At 45.5% G+C, this 26,446-nt stretch overlaps 1 protein-coding gene across 9 annotated transcripts; it reads right to left on the reverse strand.

Annotated features, from left to right (window-relative positions):
• Positions 1–1,305: 1,305 nt before the first annotated feature.
• Positions 1,306–26,085, reverse strand: ZMAT3 (zinc finger matrin-type 3). 9 transcript variants are annotated; one of them, XM_041405797.1, is made up of 7 exons: positions 25,822–26,085; positions 20,290–20,615; positions 18,673–18,792; positions 16,778–16,944; positions 16,567–16,667; positions 15,352–15,606; positions 1,306–1,666 (listed from the first exon to the last, which is right to left on the reverse strand). In XM_041405797.1, exons 2-6 carry the CDS (start codon positions 20,557–20,559, stop codon positions 15,365–15,367), a joined length of 900 nt encoding a protein of 299 aa, XP_041261731.1. In that variant the 5' UTR covers positions 20,560–20,615; positions 25,822–26,085; the 3' UTR covers positions 1,306–1,666; positions 15,352–15,364. The 9 variants fall into 9 exon arrangements, with proteins under 9 accessions (XP_041261731.1, XP_041261732.1, XP_041261730.1 ...); XM_041405798.1 differs by lacking the exon at positions 1,306–1,666 and adding an exon at positions 9,183–9,781; XM_041405796.1 differs by lacking the exons at positions 1,306–1,666; positions 25,822–26,085 and adding exons at positions 21,900–21,993; positions 24,298–24,320 and having other exon boundaries at positions 10,227–15,606.
• Between the last annotated feature and the right edge of the window lie 361 nt (positions 26,086–26,446).

The following is a 26,446-nucleotide window of genomic DNA, read 5'->3' on the forward strand; positions in this document are numbered from 1 at the left end:
AGTTATTCATTTGATTGGAACAGGGCAATCAACCCAGCTGTGCCATGTCTGTTGTTTCAGGAGATTCTCCTCCTCCTCCTGCAATATTTCAGAGAGCCTGTGACCATCGGTGGATGCAACCCAAATCCCTGGCTCTGGCTCCTGCCCACCATCCCACCCAGCCTCTGTGAACCTGGCTCACTTGGCAGAATTCAGACAAACAACAGGGCATGGCTGTGCTGTGCCTAATTGATAGTAATGTTAAAAGACTGATTGTAATTTGAATGCTAATTAAGGAAGATAGTTATTGATTTTAATGGGAGACAGAGCAGGCTCTTGCACATCCACCACATAATGAGAAAGTACTGGGGTTGCTGTCAGTGCTGGGGAAACAACCACAATAATAATGTGCTGAGAAAAATGCAGCTTCCTCTTGATAAACCTTTAACAGCAGCAAGAATGGCACTAAAAAAGAGAGGATTTCTGTTCCCAGCCCTGGGAAGTCAACTCATTTCTTTCTGTATATTTTACTATAGTTATAACAGCACTTACAAACCCCAGTACACACAAATATGGATGTTATGAAGCCACCCACTACTAAGTTATGGACAACTGGAGCTTTTAAGATGCTTGTGTAAAATGTCATGCTGTCTCCACTCAGACGATTCAAAATTCTCAATTTTTAGTACAAAATTTTGATTTAAAAATTCTTTACTTTTAGCAGGTTTAGTGTGAGCTGAGGTCAGCACATGGTCCATGATTTCAGGGAAATTTAGAGAGAACATTATTTTACAGTGACATTTGGAACGAAGTATGTGGTTTACAAAAGTCCTTCCCCAAAATTCAACACCAAGAGATTTTTCCTGTCATTTTTACTTCTATCAATTCATCTTTGATTTATTGCTCCCTTTTTTAATAGCAGAGGGGGAGAGGAATGGCATGTTCAAACTGCACTCTATCAAGGTCCTCACAAATAAATAAGAGCTCAAAAATCCATAAAATTGGCCATTGTCTTTCAGCTACAAAATCCATGTCCCATGCCAAGAATTACCACAACAATAAAAACTTCTCCATCTTTATTGCCACAGAGCATATGATTCATTGCAAAGCTTCCCAGGAATATTTGTATTTATGCACATGACTACATGTTGACCAGAGAGAGTGGAAAAATCTCCAAGCCCCCTCTTTGGCCAAATTAGATTTCACAGCTGAATCCTTGAGATTATATTTCGATTTTCAATGCTGGTGCTGGCATTTTTATGACAGTGGCTCTGGCTTATTAACAGAGCACATTGAAACCAGCTTGGTGATTTTCCCCTTCTTCTTTTCACTCAGTTATACCAAAGAACATTTATTACTTTTTGATAAAAGATGCACACCCCTCCCTTAGGAGAGGGGCACTGAAGCAGGATGAGATGGCTCCTGCCTTTGTCACTGTCTCCAGAGTAACTGGGGAAGGGCAGGAACTGGAGTGTAATCATTCAATAGAGTGACAAAATACAGGGCTGAAGGAAAAAAGCTTAGATTAAATATTTCTTCGGTGTCCCTTATGTCTTCATCTATTTCTCAAAAGGCATTATGTGCAAAGCAGAAAATGGTATTACTTTTTTGTGTTAATAGCAGAGATGAATCATCTAATGTCATTCAACAGTTGGAACTAATATAAAGATTCAGGTTTCACAGCTGCCTGTAAGAGAGACGAGAAAAAGTTGCATAGATCAAAAGATGTTCACGTTTTGGGGAAGGTCCCTCTCCAGTCCCTCAGCCTGTGACTTCCTCTGATCTTGGAAATTGAAGCTCTCACTTTAAAGCCTTCCAATTTAATTCTCGTTCTCCTGAATGCTAAACATCCAGAGAGAGCATTTTCAAGACATGCAAGGAGGGCAGTTTGGGCTTGCTGCCATATAGCCAGTCTCCAAAACCCCAACAAAACCTTTAGGAGGATGGTGACAGGATCCTTCGGGGTGTCCAGAGCAGCTTGTCAGGCCAGCAGCAATCTCCTGGCATCACCATGAAAGCTCCAAAGAGCCCGGTGGCTGCTAAGGGTGGAGCCCACCCGCCCAGCCTGCCAAGGACTCACTAGCCAGGGACCACCTCCCACTGCCCACCAGCCCCAGGGACCTGGCAGGGTCTCCATGCACCTCTGGGAGATTTGGAGGATGTCTGGGGTAAAAAGTGGCTTTGGAGCAAGGCATAAGTAGGTCTACTGATAATGTCAGATTGTTTCCAAAGATCTGTGCTTTTTGGGAGGTGCACTCAGCGTTAGAGACTGAGTGCATGGATGGTTCTCTCTCACCTAGAGGCTGCCTGGCCTCCACTTCCACCCATGCCCCACAATCCCTGAATACCCATGTGAAGTAGCACCAATTTGTTGGTCTAATAAACGAGCCCATGGAGCAGAGAGAAGCAGAAGCTGCTCCACACGAGGTTCAGCTGTTCCTGCTGCAGAGGGGGCACTCCAGCTACAAACTGCCACAGCCATCTGTGTTTTATCCACCTGCATAACCAGTCAGCTTTTTTGGAAAAAGCCTGGATGTGAGTCCACGAGGACATTATGACTAATCATGAGAGGGGAAATAGAGGGAAGAGCACTCAAAAGGGGTATGAGTAGTAGCATCTCCAGAACAGAAGGAATTAATTGCTTGCATCCCAGTTCTCTGCAAGCTGTGGAAGTCAATGTGAGGGAAGGATGCCCACATCTTGCAGAAGGAAGGTGTGTGAAGCCAGGGTCACCTTTCACAGCAAAACTTCATAGAAATTAGATGACAGCCCAACCATGCTAAGAGTTTCTCCACATCAGAGGTTTTGAATTGCGGCAGAATAATTCCAGCATCTGTAATTAGCGCTTCCATTAAATCCTCGTTGCTCTCATATTAATTTCAGGAGTTTGGAACTGTCAGGAGCATTATTAAGGGATGCTATCCTTGTCAGGAGCTGCAAATAAAATTTGAGCCTCTGATTAAAAGTTTAGGGCAGCCCTCATTATTTGCTGCATCAGAAGAGCAGTTTTGGGCTACCCTTTCAGTCAGTACTGCTTCATTACAGAGGGTCTCTAATTATTTCTGCCCCAGAACTATTTAAAAAAAAAAAAGACAATTTGTTTTTCACATACTTCTTGGTGCAGCCAAAAACAAAAATTCCCATTTATTTTCAGAGCTGGAAGGACACAGTGGCACTGGGAAGGTCCTGGGAGAAGTCACTCTTGAGTTTTCCAAATTACCTGCCTGGACCAAGAAAGGCACTGGGAAGGACAAGTCCCACAGGAATGGGGATTAACTGCCCCTCTCATTAAGAGCCACATCCAGGATGTGGCATCCAGGAAACACACAATAGACTGGGGGCAAAAACACATCCAGAACACGTGTTTCCATGGGATTCAGTGCAATTATTTTGGCTTTAAAAACAGACCCAACTTCCTGACTCTGGATCCAGCCATGCCCCCCAGCACAGCCCCAGCCACAGGGACCTGGGAGTGGGGCTTGTGGGTTTTGGATGGGGAACAGGCATCATGTGGAAAATCAGGTATGGGAAATTTCTTATGGAAAACCTGGCCACCCTGTGCTATAAGGCTGCAGTGCCTCTGTGCTGTTTGCATGCACTGAAAAACAGGTGTACAGGCTGAAGGCAAGGCAGGCTGGGGCTGGTGCCAGAGCTGGGCTGCTCTGGGCCTGAAATCAGGGCTCAGGGCTGCACACTAGAGCAGCTACATGGTCTTCAGCCAAATATTTGTCAGGAAACAAAGATTTGGATCAACTTAAGCTCACTGCAATCTCCTGTCAAACTTGTGTAATTGTTAACACTGGAAATGGAAGTTTGAAAAATCAAGATGCCTGATTTGAGAAATTACAAACAAAGATTTTACTCCAGGAGGATGTTTTGGTTTGGAATTTATGCATTTGTTCTTTAATACAAACTTTTTCAATTAAAATATCCCCATGTATTTGGAGGGGTTGAAAAACATTTACGAAACCTGATTTTTCCATGCACACTACAGACAATTGACAGCATTTTTTTTTCTTCATGGGCAGTAAATAAAGAAACTGACTCAATCCAGTGAGCTGCAGATGCTTTTTACTCTGTCTGAAGCTGAACATCACTGAAGACTGAGTTCTGTATTCCCCTGGTTACTTTTTAATTACATTGCAATAAAATTGCAAGGAATCTAATTTTGCCAGACAAAACCCAGGGACTCAGTGGAAGGTGGTGGGGGTCCAGCTATTTCACACACTAATTACACCAGCACCAGCCCTGAAATACTGTGCTATTTTTATTCATTCATGAAAAAAAAAAAAAAAAAGGCTCTCTCATCTAGATCTGAGTGACTGCTACTTCATTCTCAAAAACAGTCAATGCACTCTCCATTTCCCAAAAAACAGCTGCCCTCTTCTGTTTCCAGGGAATATTACTACCTTTCAAAATCCTAATGGGTGTGCTGTTCAAATCAAAATAAAATGCCATCACTCTGCTTGCCACAAAACAACAACCCAATCTCAATAAAGCGCTGCCACCTTTCTTAAAACCTCTGAAAATGGGGCAACATTAAATAAGAGCTTGAAATATGGGTCTAAGGAGGGAGCTGCTCGGGATTTCTAAAAGTATGTCTGCAGTGCCATCAGGAGGTGTGATCACAGCATAGAAGGTCTGGCTGAGCTGAGGCCAGGCAGGGTGAGGCAGTACAGCCACCAGGACAGACGGACATGGGGCATGGGTGTGGGGAGAGGGATCCCACGTGCCCTTTTCCAGGGATAGCAGCATCCTGAGAGCTCCAGGCACCTGTAAGAGTGACCAGAAGGTGTTGCCACCTCTGTTGCACCTCTCTGGCTGCAGCCAGCACTCCAGAGCCTCGACCCCGCTGGGGACCGATGGGAATTCTGCATCCAGGAGGCTCAAACACATGGAAACATGCAGTCTTCTAAGGGGCTACAAGACTTTGGTATTTTTTTCTCTTAATTTTCTGGAAGCCAATTAGAAAACCACAGCCTGAATCTGCAGTGGGTGAGGACACCACAGCCCACAGCCAAGCTGCTGGACCTGCAGGAAGATGGCAAAATTGGAGCCTGAGAAGGTGGATACCAACTAATATGAGTTATTTTTGAGGTATGAATTACTGTGACCCATTTCCACCAAAACTGACCTCAGCTCTCTATTGTTCTCACTTTCCCAGTTACCAAAGGCATCCCTCCAGGTAATAAAGATTAAATGCTTGTTAGAGAATTTCAGGAGGGTGACTTGTCCCCTCACATGACCATGGCTCACTCATCTCCTCAGCCCCATAAAATGCATCATAAAAATGCCTTTTTACTGCCTAGTAAAGAAGGTTCAAGTATATAACTGCATTTACATGAATGTTCAGGACAGTCAGATTTGCCACTTACGTATTACACCTTGAATTCTATTTTTTTCCTTGAAATGGGAATGAATCCAGTCATACCACACTTGCTCTTTCCCCAGAGAGACAGGAAAGATTTCACTGAGACAGAAAAACATCATGGTTTCACTAAGATCCCATTAAAACAAACAAACAAACAAACAAAACAGTGGCTCAAATAGGTGAAGGTGGAACAAGCAGCTGTTCCCTATTCTGTGCTCTATAGGAAATCTGGGCATGAGGATGGTGATTGAAACTGGCCTTTTCTTGTGCAAGTGGAAATCTTCCAAGTAATAGAGCCTGCCTGGACTTTGGTGCTCCAAATGAACAAGACTGCTCCCCAAAATGCTGCATTTCAGCACCAGTTCAGCTACACAGCAAGAACCTCCACTGCAGCTGGTGATTGGGGTTTAGAAAGGTAGTAACAGAAAGAGAGAAAAAAGGGGAGAGAAGCCAGGTGGCTGCACTGCTCCTCAGCCTGGCTCTGGACTGGCACAGCATCCCTGGCATCTCAGAGCCCCTGTTTTTCTCTTCCTTCCATGGGCTCTCCATCCACACCACTTTCCACATTTCCCTGTCAGCAATACATTTCCATGCTTTGAGGGTGTAAATGCTGAACTCTTTGGAAAGAGCCTCAAAGCACACAAAGCAGATGAAGAGCTAACACTCTTTTAGCCCTTCAAAAGCCTAATTTCTGCAAGGAGACAATTTGCTTTGGTTATACAGCAAGTCTATGGAAGCAAAATGCTGCAGACAGGATTTTTTCACAGTGCTGTAGGTGGATCCAGCTCTATTGGGTTAAAGGCAGCACCTCCAACATAGATAAGTAGTTTCTAATAAACAGAAATTGGAAAAGCCTCCAGCACCGAAATGATATTAAAGACTGAATCCTTCTGGGAAAGACATGTGATATTTGTCTGGCAAAATTGCCACCAGCCATTCGATGCTATAATTTGAAATATTGGGTTTTTTTCCAAATTCCAAGCATTAAGTGATGCTCCTGCATGATGTGACACAGCTTCACTTCCTTCTGGAGGAAATCCAGATCAACTTCAGTGGCACCTGCTGAGCACAGGGTGACCTCAACCAGTCTCTAGAAAGACACTCAAATATTAGCACTTTGACTGTGGCACTGCAGTATTGAGATGAGCTTCCACATGATGATGATGCTTGAAGAGGAAGATGTAGCTTGAGACTGAACCAGAAATGTACCCTGGCAGCAACAGGGGACTGCAATCCTTAATTTTGGCGTAGGCAGTTCAGACAACTCCTGCTCTCTGCAAAGGATTGCCCTGGAGAGTTCTAGCCAGGCTCAAACTTCACCCACTGCAGTTGCACAACCACATGCTGATGACTCTTCTAGGGTTAAATTATGTAAACTACTAACTTGCTTGGGGGTCTAAACCTTGTTTTCAAAGATAGCTTGCAACCAGATTTACAGAAATGCTACAGCAATTTAAAATGTCTGCTGGGGTTGATGAAAATGCCCAAGCAGATTAAGGTGTCAAACATTTTTAAATGTTACTCATTACCTGTGCTGGTCTTGGGTCCCAGGACAGGCAGGATCATCCAAGGGAACTTAAAATTTCTCTTTGTTTCTATTCTTGTTTCTTCCACTGATTATTACTTTCCCTTCTGGGATATGTACATAATATTCTCTTTAAAGTATGACAGTCTGTCATCTGGACCCAAGGTGCATCTTTGGGTGCTCATATTTTAGGGATGCATGCTCTGATTTGGAAGACCTGTGCAGTATTCACTGTGGGAATATTATGTTGTATGCCAATGACAATAAATGCTGGCTGGCATTTTCCAGCTTCAAAGCTCTCGTGAACCATTGCAGGGAGCTTGGCTGCTCATCCATTTACCATGCAGTTTGTTAAGTGGGCAGCCTGACAGTGGCAGTACCACAGCTTCATTTTCTCCTAACAGCTTTAGACAGCATTTCTTAAATCAAGACAAAGGCTTTGAAGTCAGTGAGTGGAGAAGGCAGCACTGGCTTTGTTACAGCAATCAGAAATTCAAGTTGAAAGCATGCATGCTAATTGCCAAGACTGCTGCCATATAATTAGCATATACAGTCTGTACCCAAATTAAGAACTGCCTTGAAAGCTTATTATGCCCTAATATATCCCGGTATGTCTATACCTATAGCTGTGCTTTGCCTCACCTTTGCATTTCTCAGCAGCTGTGAGGAGCTGTGTGAAGATCAGTGCTAGTCCATGTGAACAAGGTGGCTGCAGAAATCTGTCCCATGTGCCAGACACTGGGCAATGCCTGCCAGGAGTCCAGGCTGATGTGACTGCCCATCAAGAGCCCTGATAAGAGGGGAGGTGCTGCTCCATGCAGCCACCCTGACCTTCCAGGTCCTCTCTCTGTGTCCTGCTCACCCACAGCTCCAGGTATGTGGCCAAATCTTACATTTTAATAATGGTTGTCATGCCTTCTGTGCTAACAGCCCACCCCAAGGACACAGGCTTTACCCAGCCTGCTGCCTTTGTGGGAAGGGAGTGCAGGGGAAGGAGCAGCCTGCTTGGCTCTGCAGAACAATGCCTCCTGCATCCTGCCTCTTGTCTGCAACTGCAGATCAGCCTCAAGGAAAGGGTAATGCAAATGGTCAGCAGTGCAGCTCAAATTTTATCAGATTTTATTGCAAGAGTATAATTGCAAGTAAGGCAGCTGAACCCTCAGAGTGTCTTGGGACTGTGGGATTGGCAAAAGACAGATTGGAACTATCCACAGCTGCCTCCATTCCTGCACAAAATTCCATAAACATATCAAATGCAGCCCACTTTATTTCTCATGCAACTGTGTTCATTTCTTTCTAGAGCCCTACACCTTGTTCTTTCACTCAGTGTCTTTGTACCTTGATACTGTGCAACAAGCCTTAGATTAATACTTTTTTAACATCTTTATATGTACTGCAAACACGTGCCACATTCCCTGTCTCAGATAATACACTGTGGATAATCATCCTATCTCTCTTTACCTTCATGTAATTCCAGTGACTTTACACAGCTCTGCTCCTGTTTCACTCAGGTGGAGAGGTGCAGAAGCCCAATGGAATAAGGCCAGTCGAGAGCACATCATTCCCTGAAGGATAGGCCAATAAATCCTTGATATTGTCTGTTACAGCAGCTTATTACTATTCAAAAAGAGAGAAGCATCCTTCACTCCAAACGCTTTAGCAGAACTAGAAATAGGAATAAAGAGAATTTATGTGAAGGGGACATAAATGAATATAGAAGAGCCTCCAAACCTGCACTCTGCAAAACTGCATCCTTTACAATCCTCCTAAAAGCTGCTGTTTCTCCACATCTCCACTAAGGTTTAATGGCAGAAGCAATATTGGAAGATCTCTCTGTCAGGATTCATTATTTTTAAGCCACATGCTAAAGTCCTAGTGTTTTCTAAAGCCACTACATGAACAATGAAAATCCAACTATTATTAATCAAATTGGTTTTAAAATCCAGTCATTTTCATTGTCCTGGGAGCAGGGAGGCTGGATGGAGAGCAGTCCGGGACAGCCCAAAGACTGTGGACAAATCATTTTCCCCCCAAATTTTACCTCCTCAATTGTAAAATGTTACAGGACAACTATGTGAAACCCTTAGACACAAGGGTAATTGTAGAAGCTGACGGAGGGCTATTTATGCTTTCAAATTACACACTTAACCTATGATTTTCATCTTTTTTATAGTATTTTATATGATGAGTAATTCAGCAAATGCCTGTGACTCTTAGTTAGGTTGCCCGGGTATCACTATGGTTTTTGGCTGTACCAAATTGCTACAGAATTGGTATAAAATACAATTACCACATGTAAATATTAAAAAGGCAGTGCTTTACCAGAGACACCTGATCATGGGGACGCGCTGCTTTGTAGGGGTTTGGTTTCCAAGATGACCAAACACAGCCTGGATAAACATAAACAGTGAAGGGCTGGGGTGAGATTTAACATTATACTGCACTTACAAGTTTTTATGACTCTATTTACTGGAAGAGAGAACACATAAAGCCTCCAGCATTTCACTATTAGCACAGAAGAAGTCACCTAAGCACAGAGGTAGCTCTCATCCCAAAAGGTAAATCAGGATAATTCCACCAGTGTCAGTGTTCTCTGTAAGGGTCCAATGCCTGGAATAAGAGGGACACATCCCTGGTTCACAGCTGCTTTTACACCCAGATCCGTGCCCCAACAGCAGTCACACCCCAAATGCCTTTGGTGTGCCCCCACCCAGGGCCCTGCCCTTGAGCTCACCAGCTCACTGCACCAACAGTACAGCTACAGCACCACAGAAGGGCTGAGCTTTGCTCTTACCTCAGCTGAACTCAAAAAACCCAGATTTTCTGTGCTTCCAAGGCTCCACTCACAATGTCCTTTTGGTTTGGGAAGTCATTTATGCTGCACAAGCATATGCTCTTCTGGAGCCCTCAAGTAATGAAGGGGGGAAACAGCAGTCCGGTAAAAAAAATGTGCAAATGTAAGTATCAGGCTCAGCTTGTTCCCACCTCCTCACAGCCAGAGTTGAAAGCCAGTCCGTGGCCCAGCCTGGGGCTGTTGCAGAGCTTGTCCACTCAAGGGGAAAGCACAGACAGAGACAGAGCCTTTTGTGTCCCTCCTGGCTCCCATCCTGCCAGATCTGAGCACTCCCAAACCCTCCCAAAGCCAAGACAGCTCTGAGGTGGCTTTTAGTAAAAGCTGGAAATACACTGACCCTCCTCCAGAGTAACAAATTCTGCCTTAAATTATACTTCTTTATCAGTGTGTGAAAACATGTTCATGTAGTTGCACTCAGTGCTGGGCTAACTCTGTCATTCCCAGTATAGCCATGAGCAGTAGCAATACCAAACATCAGGGCTGTGCAATGGTAAGAGCAATATGGTTTATTATATAATGAAGAAAAAAAAAATCATTCTCATCAAGTATTCCCTCACGGGGGTCAGTACAATATAAAGGAAATAAGGAAAAATGTACAAAACAACCTGACAAGAAGGCTCTAGATGAAATAAGTTCAAAGCTCTTGCAAATAGTCTTGCTGGACAGATGCAGAAGGATATTAAATCAAGTAATTTTTCCTCTGCAAAATACAAACTGAAAAACTGATTTTATTTTTAAAAATTCAATTCTGTCTTTACCTGCAGATATTTCAGGTAAGCCAATGCAATTTTAGCTGTGATACATTTTTTAAAGGAGAGATTCTCAGAACTACTGTTTGACCACATTTATTTCAAAGTGGATTGTATTTTCCCTTCCAACTTTACGCAGGTGGTAAGCCCAACCCAAAATAAAAGAAGCTTAGCCACTAGCTTCAAAGAAACCAGGTCCATATTTCTCCATTTTCTGTTATCCTTTGGCAACCATGGCATTTGTTTTTCCATAATCAGCAACAGATCTCCATCTCATCCAGAGCATCCTTGTATATGTGGTTGTAAAATTAAAAAAAAAATCACAAAACAAAAAACACATATAAAACATCAGCAGTGAGAAATTCCTGAAGGTTTTCAAGCCTTGCTCCTAACTCAACTGAAGTCAAGGTACTTCAAACTATTTTAGCTGGATCAAGACCAAATCCTTACAGGACCAGATAAATGGTCCTCAAAAAGCAAAACCATAAGAGTGTTGTAATCCAAATGGAGGAGTAAATGACAAACTTAGCAATGTACCTTGCCTGGCCCCAGCCAACATAATATCTTTGCCCTGGGTATTTCATTTATTCCTGACCCAGGCAAGATTCCCATTGGTTACAGTGAGAGCATCACTTAAGTAATGTAGCAAAGGGACATCAAGCATTAGTAAGCTAAAATATGAATCCATGCTTATGGCAATAGCTTCCCTTCTAATGCCCCATAATGGGCATCTAGGAAAGGAAATAAGCAGCTTTACAGAAAAAAATCTGCTTTTTGTTACACTGATGACCATCCTAAGCAACTCCACAGAAGTTTTCAGGGCTCCTTTCAATGTGCATGAAGAAAGCAAAAAGTCAAAACCAGACCAAGGTTAGGCAAGATTATAACAGATTTACTTATTAGTGCAGAATGCAAAACAAAAGCTAATGCCTAATACAAACAAAATTGTATGACTTTCGTACTCCTCACAACTTCATGGATTCCACATGGTTTATACTTCCCTGCCTTGAAAGTAATGAATGTTTAAATGAGGCATGAACTTTTTGTCTCTAAAAATAACATCCCGAGTTAGCAAGGAATCATTTGAGGAAAAAGGAATTGGAAATTGACATTTAATAAAAAGTTGCAAGGAAATCCCCATTTTAGCATGAGACGAAACAAAGATCCATGGGTCAGATTTGGTTGGGGGGATTTGGGGTGGGTTTTCCTGTTTGGGTTTTGTTGGGTTTTTTGCATCAAGGGAAAGAAAACAATAGCTATGTGGGAGGAAAAACATTTTCACAAATACAATAAATAGTTGTTCTGATCCAAAAGCAAAGTGCGATGTAGCATTTTTCCACTTAAAAACAACCTACAGCATAATGCCTTAAATATTAACAAATCAATTAGTGGTCAGCACAGTAAAATAAATATGAACATATTGATTTACATTTTGTTTCTAGCAGCAAAGGTCATTAACCTACTGGCCAATGTGACAGCTTCACAGAAGTCCTGTTTCTTGGGTTTGGTACTTGGTTTAACATGAGAAAAAGATTAACTGGGTCTGGAAAATGGCACTTCAGCTGTACAGTGTTCTCCCCAGCCCACCCACATCAAAAGGGTTTGCCCAGAACTTGTTTTCAGTGTTTTTTGAACAGTGGTTTGGAGAACACCTTTCACAAAAAGAAATAAAATCAGGATCTACTCAGTATCTAATGCTGACAAGTGTGAGTTTGGATTGTCCTGAACCCTAGGGATAATGGGGAGGTTGGGTGTTTTCTCTTTGCAGTCAGCAACTTCCTATGCTGAAAGGGGAGAGGGAAGATCACAAGCCATTATGCAATGCTGAAGAGGGAGAGGAAAGCTTTGGTAGCTTGCAGGAAGAGCCACAACAGAGCACTGGGGCAAAGTGAGTCTCAGCTGCTTCTCCCAGCAAGACATCTTTCCTTCTGTGGAGGAAATCTGTCCTGCCTTGTCACTTGAGTCCCACTGCCTGCTGTACACCTGCTCTACAAGCCACCACTCTGAAATCACCAGGATGATCACATTTACTTGCACTGAACAGAACAAAGCAAATTCAGGCTTCTCTGCTCAGGGCAGACCGAAGCCACTACTCCAAACCAGACTCAGCCCCAAGCAGAGAGGAGCCTGGAAGAACAGCCCCCTGCACATTCCTCACACAACCTCACAAAAGCACCAGCACATGGCTGAGCTGTGGCACATCTGCACAGCTGGAGCAAACCAGGTTTTGACACCTCCAGCAGTCACTGGAAATGCCAAATGAGAAGCAGATGGCTGGGCTGGGAGTAGGAGCAGTAACCAAAGATAAGTGGAGAACAGCTGATTTTTGGGGCATGTGAAAGCAGGCAAAAATGCCTCCTCATCCCAAGCAATAAGTCAGACACAGCAGTACCTACAGCTCCTCCAGCTCATATTTCACCAAGGGTTGTTTTTCTGCTACTAATTGCAGCCTGTAGGAAATGCCATGCTTTAATTTACAGCCAGAGGGATGTTTAACCACGATGCAGGGATCATTGTGCTGAAGCACATTGTGGTAAGGCTCATCTAACCCCCTCTGTCCCTCTGGACAGTGGTGTCAGACTGGCTAACCTAAGGACAGGACACAAAGAGAAAACCAGAGCCCTTCTGTCAATACAACTGATGAGGGGGAAAGGCTGATGAAAGATTCTGGAAAGGCAAATGTTCTCCAAGGCTACACAGAGGGTGAGGTAGAGGCAGGAAAGCACAGGAGAAACAGACTTACAAAGCTGTCCTAACTGTTCAGTGAGTGCTCTACAACCTGGGCACCTGTTCTACTTTCTCACCTGCTCCAGGGCACAAACCCCATTTAACTGAGTTTTGCACAAAGGAGGGGAAGGAATCCCGTTCATGAGGACACCTATTCCTCTGCCTCTATCTGCAGGGCAAGGATCAGCATAGAATGATCTAGGGGGTTGTTTTCAACTACTTCGCAAGCACTCACCTTGCCTGGATTTAGGAAAGCTGCATTCAGGTTGTATGATGTTCACTCAGGGAGCTGAAGAAAACAATAAGTCAATTTCTGAGGAGCAGCCAAGTGCAACAGACCTTTTGAAGGTGGACTAGGAAGATGAATAAAGACTATCTGGATTTTTTTTTTTTTTGTTACTCATTCTTCATTTTTTTAAGGCAAGCAGAAAGTCCTTCTGGAATGCAAGAGGCAGGATCAGAATGGCAATAAAAGGAGGGGGGGAACTACCTTCAACACTATGCACTAGGTACAATTCATCCCTGCTAAAATCCTACTGAAACTAAAGGAGCTGCATCTAATTCCAGCTGCCTGAAGAGGGGTGAGAGATGAGCCATGGTGCTTCCTGGACCCTCTCTCTGCACCTGCCACTGAAGTCAGTGAAGCTACACCAGTGCACAGTTCCAGCAGCACAGTAGGGGATCAGGTCCAACAAAAGCCACCTACACGCTGCCCTTGCCACTGGAGACCATGTTTTAATGACACTGTGAACTGGACTCCAATCACAGCTCCTCATATCTACCCAAACAAGCAGAAGAATAATTGACAGCCCTACTTCTGCTCTTTTTCCCCTTCCTACTTCTGCTAAGGAATATCAAAACAAACACACACACCTTCTGAGTTTGTCTACAATTCAAAAGTTGCTTAACAAGTTTCTTGAATACTTCCATGAGGCCACAAAGCTGTTACTCAAACAATCATCACCCTCACATTTAAATCCTACATAACTTTGGATTTTTGGATGGTCCCTAGAACAGTCAAGTATACACCAAGGAATAGAATTAAAACCCATCCTGAGATGGAAAAAGAAAGAAGGGGGGGGAAGCCAACCAATACTGGTAGTTCTAGTTCAAAGCTAGAAGCTTCATCTTTGCTCCATAAACACCCATTAGGCTTTGCCCAGGGAATGGCATGGAAGTGGGACACACCAGTATCTGCTACCCAGAGTCCAGGCAGCTCTCCTCTTCCAGAGCAAGGACTGCAGGCCAGAGACCAACTCTTGCTCTCTTGTACATCAACATGCAAAGAAATCACAGCTGATGGCTCCTTCCATCTATTCTCAACCTGACTCAGTCTAAGGCAGAATCAGAGCACAGCACATCTCACCTGAGCAGGTTTGCTTTCCAGTTCACTTCATTAAGCCACTGAGATCCCCAGAGATTCTCTTCAGGGAGATGAGCTACACCCATGGTATATTAAGGTGTTCAGGCAACAATATCAAGAGTAGAAGAGTATTTCTGAATGGGGCTAATCAGCTGAAATCCATGTCAGACGTTCAGAATGGAATCTGCATCGCAGAGGAAGCAGTAAGAGGCAAGATCCTCCAAGGAGAAGAGGTATGCAGAGCCTTTCTACAAGGATGTGGAAAGAACCTACTCTGGACTGTAATGGGGGCCAGAAGCAGCAAAGTGTGGACAAGTACACCACCTAATTCACACATTCACAGGCCCTACTCCTTCCCCTCTTTTACAAGCTGCCCAGAGATTCAGTCTGCTGTAGGGAAGCATTCTGGAGCACTGCTCTGTGGTGTGCCAAGAGGGGAGTGGGCTTTGCACACGGTCCACCCATGTGGTAGGACCATAGAAGTTTCCAGCACTTCTTGGGCTTTGCATATTCATGCAGAAGGCTGGGGAGAAGACACAGTTCCTCCCCGCCACTCAACACAACGAAGAGCCTTAGATAATGAGCAAACAAACACCAAAAACACTTCATGTCCTGCACAGCGTCATCCTGCCGACTATGACAGAAAAAAAACCTAACCATACCAGTAAGTTTGCAGGTGTTACATGTACAGCTCGAGAGCATACTCCTACCCAATGGAGCACAAAGCAGGGCATGTGGCAAACAGCAGGCGAGAGACAAGCTGCTCTAGTTGCAAACTACTACCGAGGGTGGCGCGTCATTGGACGTAGCCCAGGTTCTCCATCTCGTTCCTGTAGCGCTGCTCGGACACTTTGCTCTTGTGCTGTTTGCTCTCCAGGTGCTGCCTGAACTCCAGCTCCTCGCTGGCGCCCGCGTTGCACATGGAGCAGTAGAACTGGCCGCTGGGCGTCACGCACATGGCCAGGTCACGGGGGATCCGCTGGCGCGAGCGGGGGTTGAAGTAGGGACCTGGGGAGCCAACAGAAAAGCCTGGGTTACCTGTAAGAAATCAAAGCTTGAGGCAGCTCAGTGACAATGCCTAAGTCCAATGAATGACTGAAAAGCAGACCGAGATTTGCTTCTTTAACAGATTGGAGTCAAGCTTTATTTTCCCCACAACTGCTCTGCTGATTTCCAGATTTACAGAAGTGCAGCACACAACACAGCACTTATAAAGTAGTAGAGTGGGTTTAATGCCCCAGTCTTATTGAAAACAGGAATCTAATAATTCAAGTAATTAATAAATTTTATTTTTTTCTTAACCATCTAATTCCAGAACTGGAACAGTCTTTTGATTAGAATAAGCTGCCTCAGTTTAAAGCTCACAAAATGGTATTTAATAGAGCTTGAAAAGATTTATCTTTTCCACATAACAGTGATTAGAATGACATGATTAAACCAAGCCTCACCAGGAATCAGAGTTTCAGCTAGTGTGTGCTTGTAAAACAACTTAAAATGAAAAAGAGAAATAGATGCCCGGCTGGAGGCTGTAATACACTCTTTAAATCATAGTAAAGAGGCAAAGTTAGTATCTAACACCTGAGGAAGGACTCTATGCTAGGAACAGATGGTCTTAGAGGGAGGCTAACATGCTCTCTCATTCTGGTCATGGGAGTGCAAGTACAGGTTGATGTGCCACAGTAGGAGTCAAAGCACCTTGGCCACCTGCCAAGAAAATAAAGCAGGAAAACTGTCACCACTTAGAGCAGCCTTAGAGACAGGCAGATGGTAAATTAAGTTACAAACTGAGAAAAAGAACTAACAAGCAGGCTGACAAAACAAAGCAACTTTAGCAGCTGGGGAAAAAAAGCCATGCAGATATGAAGGATCAGCAGAGCTTGGACCAGCTCCTTTTACAACCTCACTCTGCTAAAACAGACCTCAGAAACAGAAGATAAACAAGCCTATTTATTATTAATTACTATTCCAACTACAGAATAGATGCAATCTCCAAGTTACCTGTGTTGTTCTGAACCGCATACATGTTTCTTCTGTTCTGCATCATCTTATATTCATTCCCTTCTTTCCTTGCCCTTCGTTTGCCTAGTTCTGAGGCATCCCTGCAGATTAAACAAATGTGAACAGCTGCAATTCAGAGTTTTCTGACAAAAGGACTGCCAGGGACACTGCCACACGCTTTCAGCCTGAGATGAGGTTGAACAATACCTACGAGAATGAGTTATTCTGTGCCTCTGCAAGACGCAGCCGCTTGGCGTGATTTTTCCCTTGGTAGTGAGCCTGTGCCACAGCCGGAGAACTAAATGAGGCATCACAAAGCTTGCAGTAATCATTTTCTGTAGCCAAGATCACTCTGCCACCTGGTTTACTGGATCCCATCTAGCAGCAAAGAGAGAGACAGCATGTGAAATACAGGAAGGTTAAATTGCTGAAATATTTCAGTCACAGGGACTGAGATCTCTGCCGTCCTCATCAGACAGCAGGAAAGCTGGAATTAAAATCCATGGATTAGGACACTCTCAAGTTGTCCCCAAAGTGTTCTTACAAGAAATTCATCGTTCCTGCCTCGCCTCCAGGAGAGCCTGCAAATTCCTGGCCTGAGGTGGAGAGAAAAGCAATCTGAACAAATAGCTCTGCAACAGCCACAGAGGCTTGTTTGCATCACAGCAATGATTTAACTCCTAACTGCTGGGAGCTGATAAGCAGTGACTTTCACTCTGAGGAACACCCACTGAAAGGTACAGGTGCTTCTCTCCCCTATTTACAGTCCACTAATCTGTCCACAGCACCCTGTCTTTACACAGCTCCCTGACCACAGCAAGAGGAAAAAAAAACAGTAGCAAAGCTGCCAAACCTCTGATCCTTAACCTTCAGGCAGGAGGACACCTGGATCCAGACTTCAAAGGAAGGACCCAGTCTCACATGAGTAGCTCCTGCTATGTGAAGGACACCTTCATGTGTCTGGAGTCAGACCACATACAGTGATCCAGGCAGGAACCATGCCTCCTCAGCACGTAACATCCAGGGAAAAGTGTTTTGTAAACAGTGCAGCAGCAGTGATTCATGCAGCCATGTCACTGCAGCACTTGACAAGTCAACAGTCTTTCACATCTCCTTTGATACTGCTCAAACTTAGAGACACACAATTCTGATTTCTAGCTTACAATGTGAACCCTCACATGGCCCCAGAGGTATTTTTATTGCCACAGGCCATTTCCATTAAAAACCACACCACCAGACACCCTGGCAGGTGCAGCAGCCACATCCTCACGCCCTGGGCAGGACCCCACCCCATCCCAGTTCACATCCATGAGCTGCAATGCCAGTTTACACGGGGCCAGATTTCCCTCTGGCCAGGAACAGTCTGCCACTCTGCAAAAGCTCTCTGCTTCCCTACAGGCAACACAGGCTTACGTTGTGGGGACTGACAGACACAGCTTCAATCCCCGTGGCCCAGCTGTGCTTCCCTGCACAGGCACAGGCAAAAGCCAGGCTAGCTGTCACATCTCATGATAAACCCAAGGCATGAATTCTAGAAGGAGATAGCAAAAACCATCTCTTTTTTCCTCTAATGTGCCCAAAACAGAATTAATCTGGATCACTGAGGGAACAATCCATTCACTCCGCACACAGGAATGAGCACTTCAAAAGGAGCAACAAAAGAGGAATTAGCTAACAGCCCTGGGCAATGGGTGTAGGAGCACCAAAGCACTTTTTCCACGTAGGTTTCCCTCACACAACTGCGGGATGATTGTGCAGAGCAGATGCCACACCCTCACATCCAAATCCAATTCCAGCAATGCTGTTTTATACCTGCCCTTACACAGCTATAATCAGCAGCACATCAGACGTACCTAGGAATCAAAGTATTTGCCAGGCAGAAATAGAACATTTGAAGTCCAACATTGTGCTGCAAGGGCAGATCAATATCTGCATCTTCAAGGGAAAGCAAACAGCTCACAACGGGCCATTTCCACCATCCTGTGTCACCACAAGGAAAATTCTTTCCCAACTCCTGTGGTAATCCTCAAAGCCTGAGATTTGGTTATCCTTACTGAAGGTTAGGTGACAAGCAAGCATGATGTCAGTCCTGTTGCCATGCCTTACCTGAGTTGGAAGGGAGACAACCTGAGGTGGGGCAGGCTCAACAGAATTACTCATCCTGGCAGGTGCCGGACAGCTGTTGGCAGCATAGTAATTCCGGAGTTTCTTACTGTGGTTTTTACCCTGCAAAGACAACCCAGATTAATCACTGTTCTAATAGTAGTATTTTACTCTGAAACACAAAGGATCCAGAGACTGAAATGAGAAAGTGCCCATGAAGGTGGCAGCTCAGGTAAAGGAGCTGTCACCCAGCTCTGAATTTAAGAGATGCAGGCATTCCTCCCTTTCTCCAAAATGCTTAACACCGAGAATGACTGGGCCTCATCTTCAGCTGATTTTCTCAATAAGTTTACAATTACTTTTTCAGTCTGTTTCTATTCACTTAAACCCAGTATTTTGTGTTTTAAGACTATCAATGCTTTGCACAGTTTTTTAAAAAGCCTGAACACACAACACAGATTTCATGAGACTGCAAGCTTGAGTTAAAACATGAGATTGAACTTAAAAACCACTTCATATTTTCTCTTGAAAAACATATACCATAGATGTTTTTGGTGTTCTGAAAATCTGATAGAATAACATGAGACTGTATATATGCATATTGTGGATGCATAGTAAGTCAAATGCAAGTTATGTAAAAATTTACTTCTGTCCCCTCAAGGCAGAAATTCTGCAGAAATAAGATGTTAAAAGTGTAACACCAATCCAACCTACCGCTTCACTAGCAGAATACCACTTTTTCAGGGCCAACAGCAAATCTGAAATCTGGGTCTGGTGTCCTGAGTTTATGGACAACCACCCTTTTACATTCACTGGTGGAGAAAGTCACTGTCTCCAATACTCATGCAAACAGAGCACTAGGCAGAGAGGGTGTAGGAAAATGGGATAATGCAAGGCTGACCTGTTCTATCTTTCACCAAGAAGCATATGCAAAAAGTCCTTATCCTATTTCAGACAAGTCAACAAGATCAGCTTTACAAAATAAATTTGATCTGAGCCAACCCAGCTGATGAGAGTGGTTGCTTAAAAGGCCCCACCAGATCAGTGCTGTGCATAGCCTCAGAAAGGAGACCCTGATAAACACATGGCAGCAGCCTCTTTCCTAATGGCTAGATCCAGCAGAAAACACCTGTCCAGGCCTCACAAAATCATGTCTGGAATCCATTTTACTAAACTAGTGTAGATGTCAAATACAGGTTGCATAAAACAAAGGAAAAATCACAAGTGTCTGCTTTTTCACCCATGCCATCTTGGCACCACTTCTCTGTCCTCATGGACAGTGTTTTTGCAAAAAGCTCCAGTAACAACACCTTAAAAGAAAGCACTGCAGCATGTCTGGACAACCAGCAAACCCAAGCAGGGTGAAGATATGTCTACAGAGCAGTTTCAGTCCATGAGGTGGTGCAGAGGAAGCTCCAGATGAGCAACTTGAATGCTGCTGTTCGTGTGCAGCACTCAGAACCCCCTCGAGAAGCTGAGTTAGTCCTCCTGCATTAGCCCACACTTCCCTCTGTGCTACCACAGCAACGCTGCTGGCAGTGCTCGTGCTGGCACGGGAATGTCTCCACAAGCTGCAGATGCAGCAGCCCCAAAAGCTGAGCCTCCTGCTGCTCTCCTTACCTGGTAATGAGCCTGGGCTTGCTGGGCCGAATTCAGAGTGACATTGCAAAGCTTACAGCACAGGGGCTTACATAGTTCCTCCAGCATAGGGTCCTGCTCCACCACCTTGGCAAGTTCCTCTTCTTGTGTGTGATGAAAGGAAGGCCCCAGTCCGAGAGACTTTGGTGGGGACAGTGGTGAGCTGGCTCTTGGCCTTGTAGCCACTGACATAGGAAGGGATGAAGGCTTCTCAGGATGAGGAAGAAGTCCTGCTTGCTGTAGAAGAATCATTGGCCAGGAAGACTATGGGCATGCTACTGCTGAAGGAGGAGGAGTCTTCTTCTGACCTAGACCAGAAAGACATAAATGCTGAAATAAGCAACAAGAACAGGAACATCAAGGATCCAGGGGCAATTCCTGTAACTCCACAGCCTCTACTTCATGCCTTTTCAAAATGCCAAGCAGGATAAAGTCAGTTTGCAACACTTTACCGCCCACGGGAACAGCAGCATCCCAGACAACCAGGGCCAGATGACAAGATACTTATATAAGTGGGTCCCCTGGCAGGTGAAGATTTCTGACACCCACAGCACCTGACAACAGCACACTCTCCCCACTGCTCCATGGCCATGAGAAGTGGGGACATACACCATGCACAGCACACAGAGCCGTGTCACTGGGGGGATACAACCACCACCCACATCCTCCTTTGGGAGCCCAAGGACAAGCTCACTCCCAAGGACCTAAACAAGTATTACAGCAGACTACTGCAATGAACATTTACAAAGAAACCAAATACTTCAAAGTAGATTTATTGTATATAGGTAGATGCAAAATACATAAATGCATCTATCCCTCAAATACTCACAAAGACTTTCCTGAGGAAAAGCTTTTCTCCAGTAAGACAACAAAAGAGAAAGAATGGGAATGAGCTGGAGCACACCTTGTTGTACACTCAGCTCCCAAGGGCTCTCTCCCATGGTCTTCTTGAACGACCTTGAGCTATTTTTCACATTTCCATTACTAACTACAAGCAATGCAACATTTAAAGCTACATCTTCTTCTGCAAAATGGAGAACTTATCACATATTGACCTTTATTCAATTATTTCTCAGTTAATTCAAGTTATTAGAACTAGCTCCACATTTCCAACAAGAGGTTCTGAGAGATTTATCTAATTAAAGTTTATAAATCACATCTACAGCCCAGATGAACATCCCTAGGATAATACAGAGCAGTGGCATTATGAATTAAGGCATAGCTACTTTTGTTCATGCCTTATTAGCTTCTTATCATAACAAATCCTGTTCAGTGCCACACTGGGATCAAGAGAAGCATTATCTTGGCCTTTGCAGATCATTCCCAGCTAGGGCTGCATTGGCACCAACCATGTTTATGCTCTGGGCTTTGTTCATTTGTTTAAGCAAATAAAGAGACACATCTGCATTTTAAAGCAACACTTGTGTAAAATTAGGGAAAAATAAATGAAATGCCACCAAGGAATTTTGTTCCTGAGTCACTTTTGAAAATAGGGACTTCAAAGGCATTTAGGAACCTGAAGAAGCAGATAGCATTTATCTGGGGTAACTTCCGGGATTTTCAATCTGCTAAAATTAGCTGAAGATAAATACCTTCCACACTCAAGCTATGGAAAATCCCAGTTGAAGCTTGCAATTTTAGGTACTGTGTTATCTTTGGATCTCTGTTCCCAGAGAGATCTGTGTTCTGTTAGGAAAAATAAAACATAATTTAAACGAATGAATGGGACTAAAGCATTCAAGTGACAAAATAATTTCTGAAATGTTTATCTCAAACCCAAACTTACTCTAATACAAGACTGGAGGCAGTTCACCTATTACTAATATTAAAGGTAAGGAAAAAAAATAAAATTATTAAAATAAAAAAGGCAGTATGGACTGGCTTGGGGACAATGTTTCAAGGCAGTAACAGAGCCACCATGAGTCTTCATGTTTATATTATTCCTCCATCACCAAGGCTCTGCAAAATTTCAGAGCTGGAATCCACCACAAAGAAGGAAGAGGACACACAGGAATGGTGCTGCAAATCATCCATCAGCAGTGTAAATTCTGTAGTGTTACCTAACCCCTTTCCTATTTTCAGCACGCATGACCCTGGTTAAACAGAACAGAAGACAACTTTTTTATCTTTATTTTCCTCAACTAGTACTCTGTAGACAGTCTAATTAATTTCTGTGGGACTACAGATGGAATAAGTTCATATTCATGTTGGTTCAATACATCACAACACAGGCCTACCAAGGCAGTTTAAATCAACTATGCAAGCAGGTAAGTATGCCAGCTAATTTCAGAGTTTTATTACACGAGTATAATGGGCCTCTTACCTTAAAATGAGAGTAAATTATAGCCAAATACTTCATAGAGCAACATAAAGAGATGTACAGTGAATAGCAATTGAGATTCATCTGCTTAATTTTGCATGAGCATTTGTTGCATTGCATTTTCTTGCAATTGTCACAAATGGGATTTGTCATATACAAGAGGAAACAGTGCTTACAGGATCTATATCTACAGGAGAAAAGGTACAATGTAATATTCTTAGAAAATCTTTAACTGTGAGGTCATTTACTGTTTCTTAAAGTAAGCAGTTGTCTGAAGATAAAATTAAGACTGCATGAGCAATTTCCACAGTAAGACTTCTTGATTTGGCTTATGCATTGTATGTAATTCTGATTTTCCTCTGACAGTGATCTTTAATCATTAAAATTGCTCAATTTATGTTCATTTCTCTCTTATTGGTATTATTTATAAGGAAAAGAAAAATCAGCTTATTTTTCAGGTTCCTTTAATCCTCCACTGCTGGTTGTTACAGCTACCCTGCCCAGGAGAAGGAAAAAGAACATTTTTAACTCCTCGTTTCCCTTCACATGAGAAGCTGTAAAACCTTTACCTTGGGACACAGCAAAGGAACAAGGCACCTCCATCAGCAGGGAGCCCAACCAGCACAGCCCAAGGCAGGGTAAGGACTGCAGCTCCCCAGGGTGAGCTGAGGAGCCATTCTGCCTCAGGACAGCAGCTCTCAGAGCTCAGGATCCACTTCCACCCCATGCCAGCTGTCCTTGAGCGGATGAGAGAGGGACAGGTGCCAAGCCCTTCTCCCTCCTTTCACTGGGGCATCCCAAGGGCAGCGCTGAAGGAGGAGACCCGGCTCCCTGAGTGCCACAGCCTGGCAGTGCCCACCTAAAGGGGAGCAGCCTCCCCGGCTGACAACAGCACACAGCGGGAAAGGAGCTGCTCCGGCCTCACATCTAAGGATGGGGAGGGCACGGCGTGACTTTCCTTGGAGAAAAGAATAATCCACAGTGAGAAATCTATGTGTTCCCACCAGAACTGTTTTTTAAATGCAGCTGAGGCAACCAAGAACAGAGATGAAAGCTGTAGAAATGGTGAACAAGCTGCGAGTTTCACTGCTCTGTCTTCAAGACAGGAAGCATTTCCCCTCAAGTTCACTCATCTATCGATACATGGACATCTCTTAATGTAATTGTGCCAGAAAGTTTCCTTTGGCCATGGACTGGGCCTACACCTTTCCCCCTGAAAGGCAGGTTGTTTTATAACGCTGCAGGGACTGAAGGCAGCACCAAACCAACACACAGCATGCACAGCTCTCCCTTAGGGTGCTGACCCTCCGCTGATGGGGATACACATTTAGCAGCTCAGAACCATCCCTTACGTCAACGGGGCTATCAGAAACCAGGGTGTAAATCACGACTCCTCGCAGGCATTCCTGCAAAGCTGCTTGCCTCGCAGTCTGGGGGGCTGCAGAGCAATTAAAAACCACAAGCCCTGCTACCTTACTGCCTGGGAACCACCGCAACCTCACGGCACCGCCGCACCGTTCCGGGAAGGCGCAGAGCACAGCCGGGAGGCAGGGACAGCCATCCGCATCCCCCGAGCGGCTCGGAACGCGGCGGCAGCGCCACCGGGGCGACACCCCCGGCACCGCCCGGACCCCAGCCCTGCCAGCCCCCCGCGCACACCCCGCACCTACCGCGGACCGGGGCTCGCAGGGCCGGGCCCGGCTCGGGCTCGCACTCAGCTGCGGGAAGTGACGGCGGCGGGGGCGGGACGGGGCTGCGCCCGCCGGGCCGGGCTGAGGCGGGGCCGCCGCCGCGAACAGCCCCGCGCCACCGCGCTCCGGGCATCGCGGGGAAACACCCTCCAGGGGCTGCTTCAGATGGTATTCAGGCCTGACCCGTGGTTCTGCACAAGGCCATTTAGTATTTTTTCTCTTTTTTTAATAATTATCTTTTTTTTTTTTTTCCCCACAGCAGACGTTACAATGAACTTGATTTGCATATATAAACATCTTCTTATTCATGCTGCTCGTAGCCAAAATGAGTAATGATTTCCCCTCGAGCCACCAAGGCCTCACCCGTGTGGTTGGGCCACCCTGTTTCAAAGCATATGGAGTTTCTGTTGATTTTTCTCCCCTTCTGTTGGAATAGGAAAGCGCTGAGAAGTCACTACAGGCTGAAACCATCACCCTATTTTACAGTAGCAACCCACTTGGCAATCCAATCCTTAGACACACTGATTGTTACTAATTTTTGTTAGATTTTTTTTTAAAAAATCTATTTGTCAGGTTCACAGAATCATAGAACAGTTTGGCTTGGAAGGCCCTTAAAGACCACCTCATTCCAACCCTCTTGCCATGGACAGGGACACCTTCCACTAGCCCGGGTTGCTCCAAGCCCTGTCCAACCTGGCCTTGAACAATTCCAGGGACGGGGCAGCCACAGCTTCTCTGGGCAGCCTGTGCCAGGGCCTCACCACCCTCACAGTCAAGAATTCCTTCCTAATATCTGATCTAAATCTGTCCTCTGTCAGTTTAAAGCCATCTCCCCTTGTCTTATCACTACATGCCCTTGTCAAAATTCCCTCTCTGGCTCTCTTGCAGGCTCCCTTTGGGAAGGATGCTGCAGGTCGGAATCAGGAGCCGTGGTGATGTGGAGCCGAAGCAGCAAAGGGGCAGTTTGCCAGCAGGAATGCTCCCGGAGCCTGCTCTGCCCTGGGTTTGTTGGGTGTGTTCTGCCATGCCCTGCACGGCTGGTGCTCCCACCTACAGCAGTGCTGCCTGCAGCATCTCAGCCTGCCCACGGCTGTGAATGCGGCCCTATGCTAGACCCTGGGGCTTGGAGAACTCTTCCAAGTAAGAGACTTCACCAACGCCCTCACCATGTTCATACCTGGCTCCAAAACTTGCTTATGCCATCTCCGTTGTTGAAAGGATAAATACCCCTTGACAATAGAGTGATTTGCCAAAACGCCTTAACAATTAATAACCCAGGTTAACCGTGTCCCTCCTCCCTGTCATCACCTCAGTGCCACCCTCACTTGTTGCATCTTGTTGACTCTCACTGAGGTACCCCAGCCCGGCGCTCTCACTTCACACCCTGAAAACCCACACCCACTCGGGAGTGCGTATTTACAATATTATTTCTCTTCGACTTCTCATTTGTACGGGCATTCTCTTAGCGGGCCACTCTTTCAACAAAACACCGGACTCACGTACAGCAACTTGATGCCAGTGGCAGCTGACTGTAAAGAAACCTGGAGGTCCAAGTGGGGAAAAGGGTCAGGACTGGGCCAGACGAGCTGCGATGTGCAGGGCGCGGGGGTGTCAGCGACATCAGGGCAACAACCGGGGCAGGACGAGCCCGTGATTGCCCAGCACACCCCGTTCCCCCGGCCCCACGCCCGCCTCCCCCCTCCGCGGTTCCCGTTCCGGCGGGCGGTGCCTTCCCCATCCGGGGTCAGCCCCGCTCCCTTCCTGTTATTCCCGTGCGGGAGGCGGCGGCTGTCGGGGAGCGGCTGCCGGCGCCGCTGCCGCCCGCGCCCGGGGCACAGGCACCGGCCGAGGCGAGCGGGGCGGCCGGGCGGGTGAGGGAGGCGGGCGCGGCGGGGGTCGTGAGGGGCCGCTCCCGGAGCGCCGCTCGCTGAGGGGGCTCGGGCGGCAGCGCGGGGCTGAGGGGCCGGGGGGCTGCGCTCGGCCGGCAGAGCTCCCCCGCCGCATCCCGCGCTCGGGGTGCTGGCAGGGACGCGACCCGGGAGAGGAAGAATAGCGGCTTGTTGTTTTCCAGTGTGGGTGTCTCCACCCCTGGAGTGGAGCTGTGTGCTGTGAATGTGCTCCGGCAGTG

The sequence above is a fragment of the Onychostruthus taczanowskii genome, unplaced genomic scaffold, assembly GCF_017590055.1.
Source record: "Onychostruthus taczanowskii isolate IOZ18803 unplaced genomic scaffold, ASM1759005v1 scaffold24, whole genome shotgun sequence".
NCBI classification, from domain to species: domain Eukaryota; kingdom Metazoa; phylum Chordata; class Aves; order Passeriformes; family Passeridae; genus Onychostruthus; species Onychostruthus taczanowskii.

Excerpts from the sequence above, each read along its gene's own strand:
- ZMAT3 (XM_041405797.1), bottom strand. The coding sequence starts at position 20,559 with ATGATTCTTCTACAGCAAGCAGGACTTCTTCCTCATCCTGAGAAGCCT. Across the intron at positions 16,945-18,672 it reads TTGTCTCCCTTCCAACTCAG|ATGGGATCCAGTAAACCAGG; the intron begins GTAAGGCATGGC and ends CTTTGCTGCTAG. Across the intron at positions 16,668-16,777 it reads GCACAGAATAACTCATTCTC|GGATGCCTCAGAACTAGGCA; the intron begins GTAGGTATTGTT and ends TTTAATCTGCAG.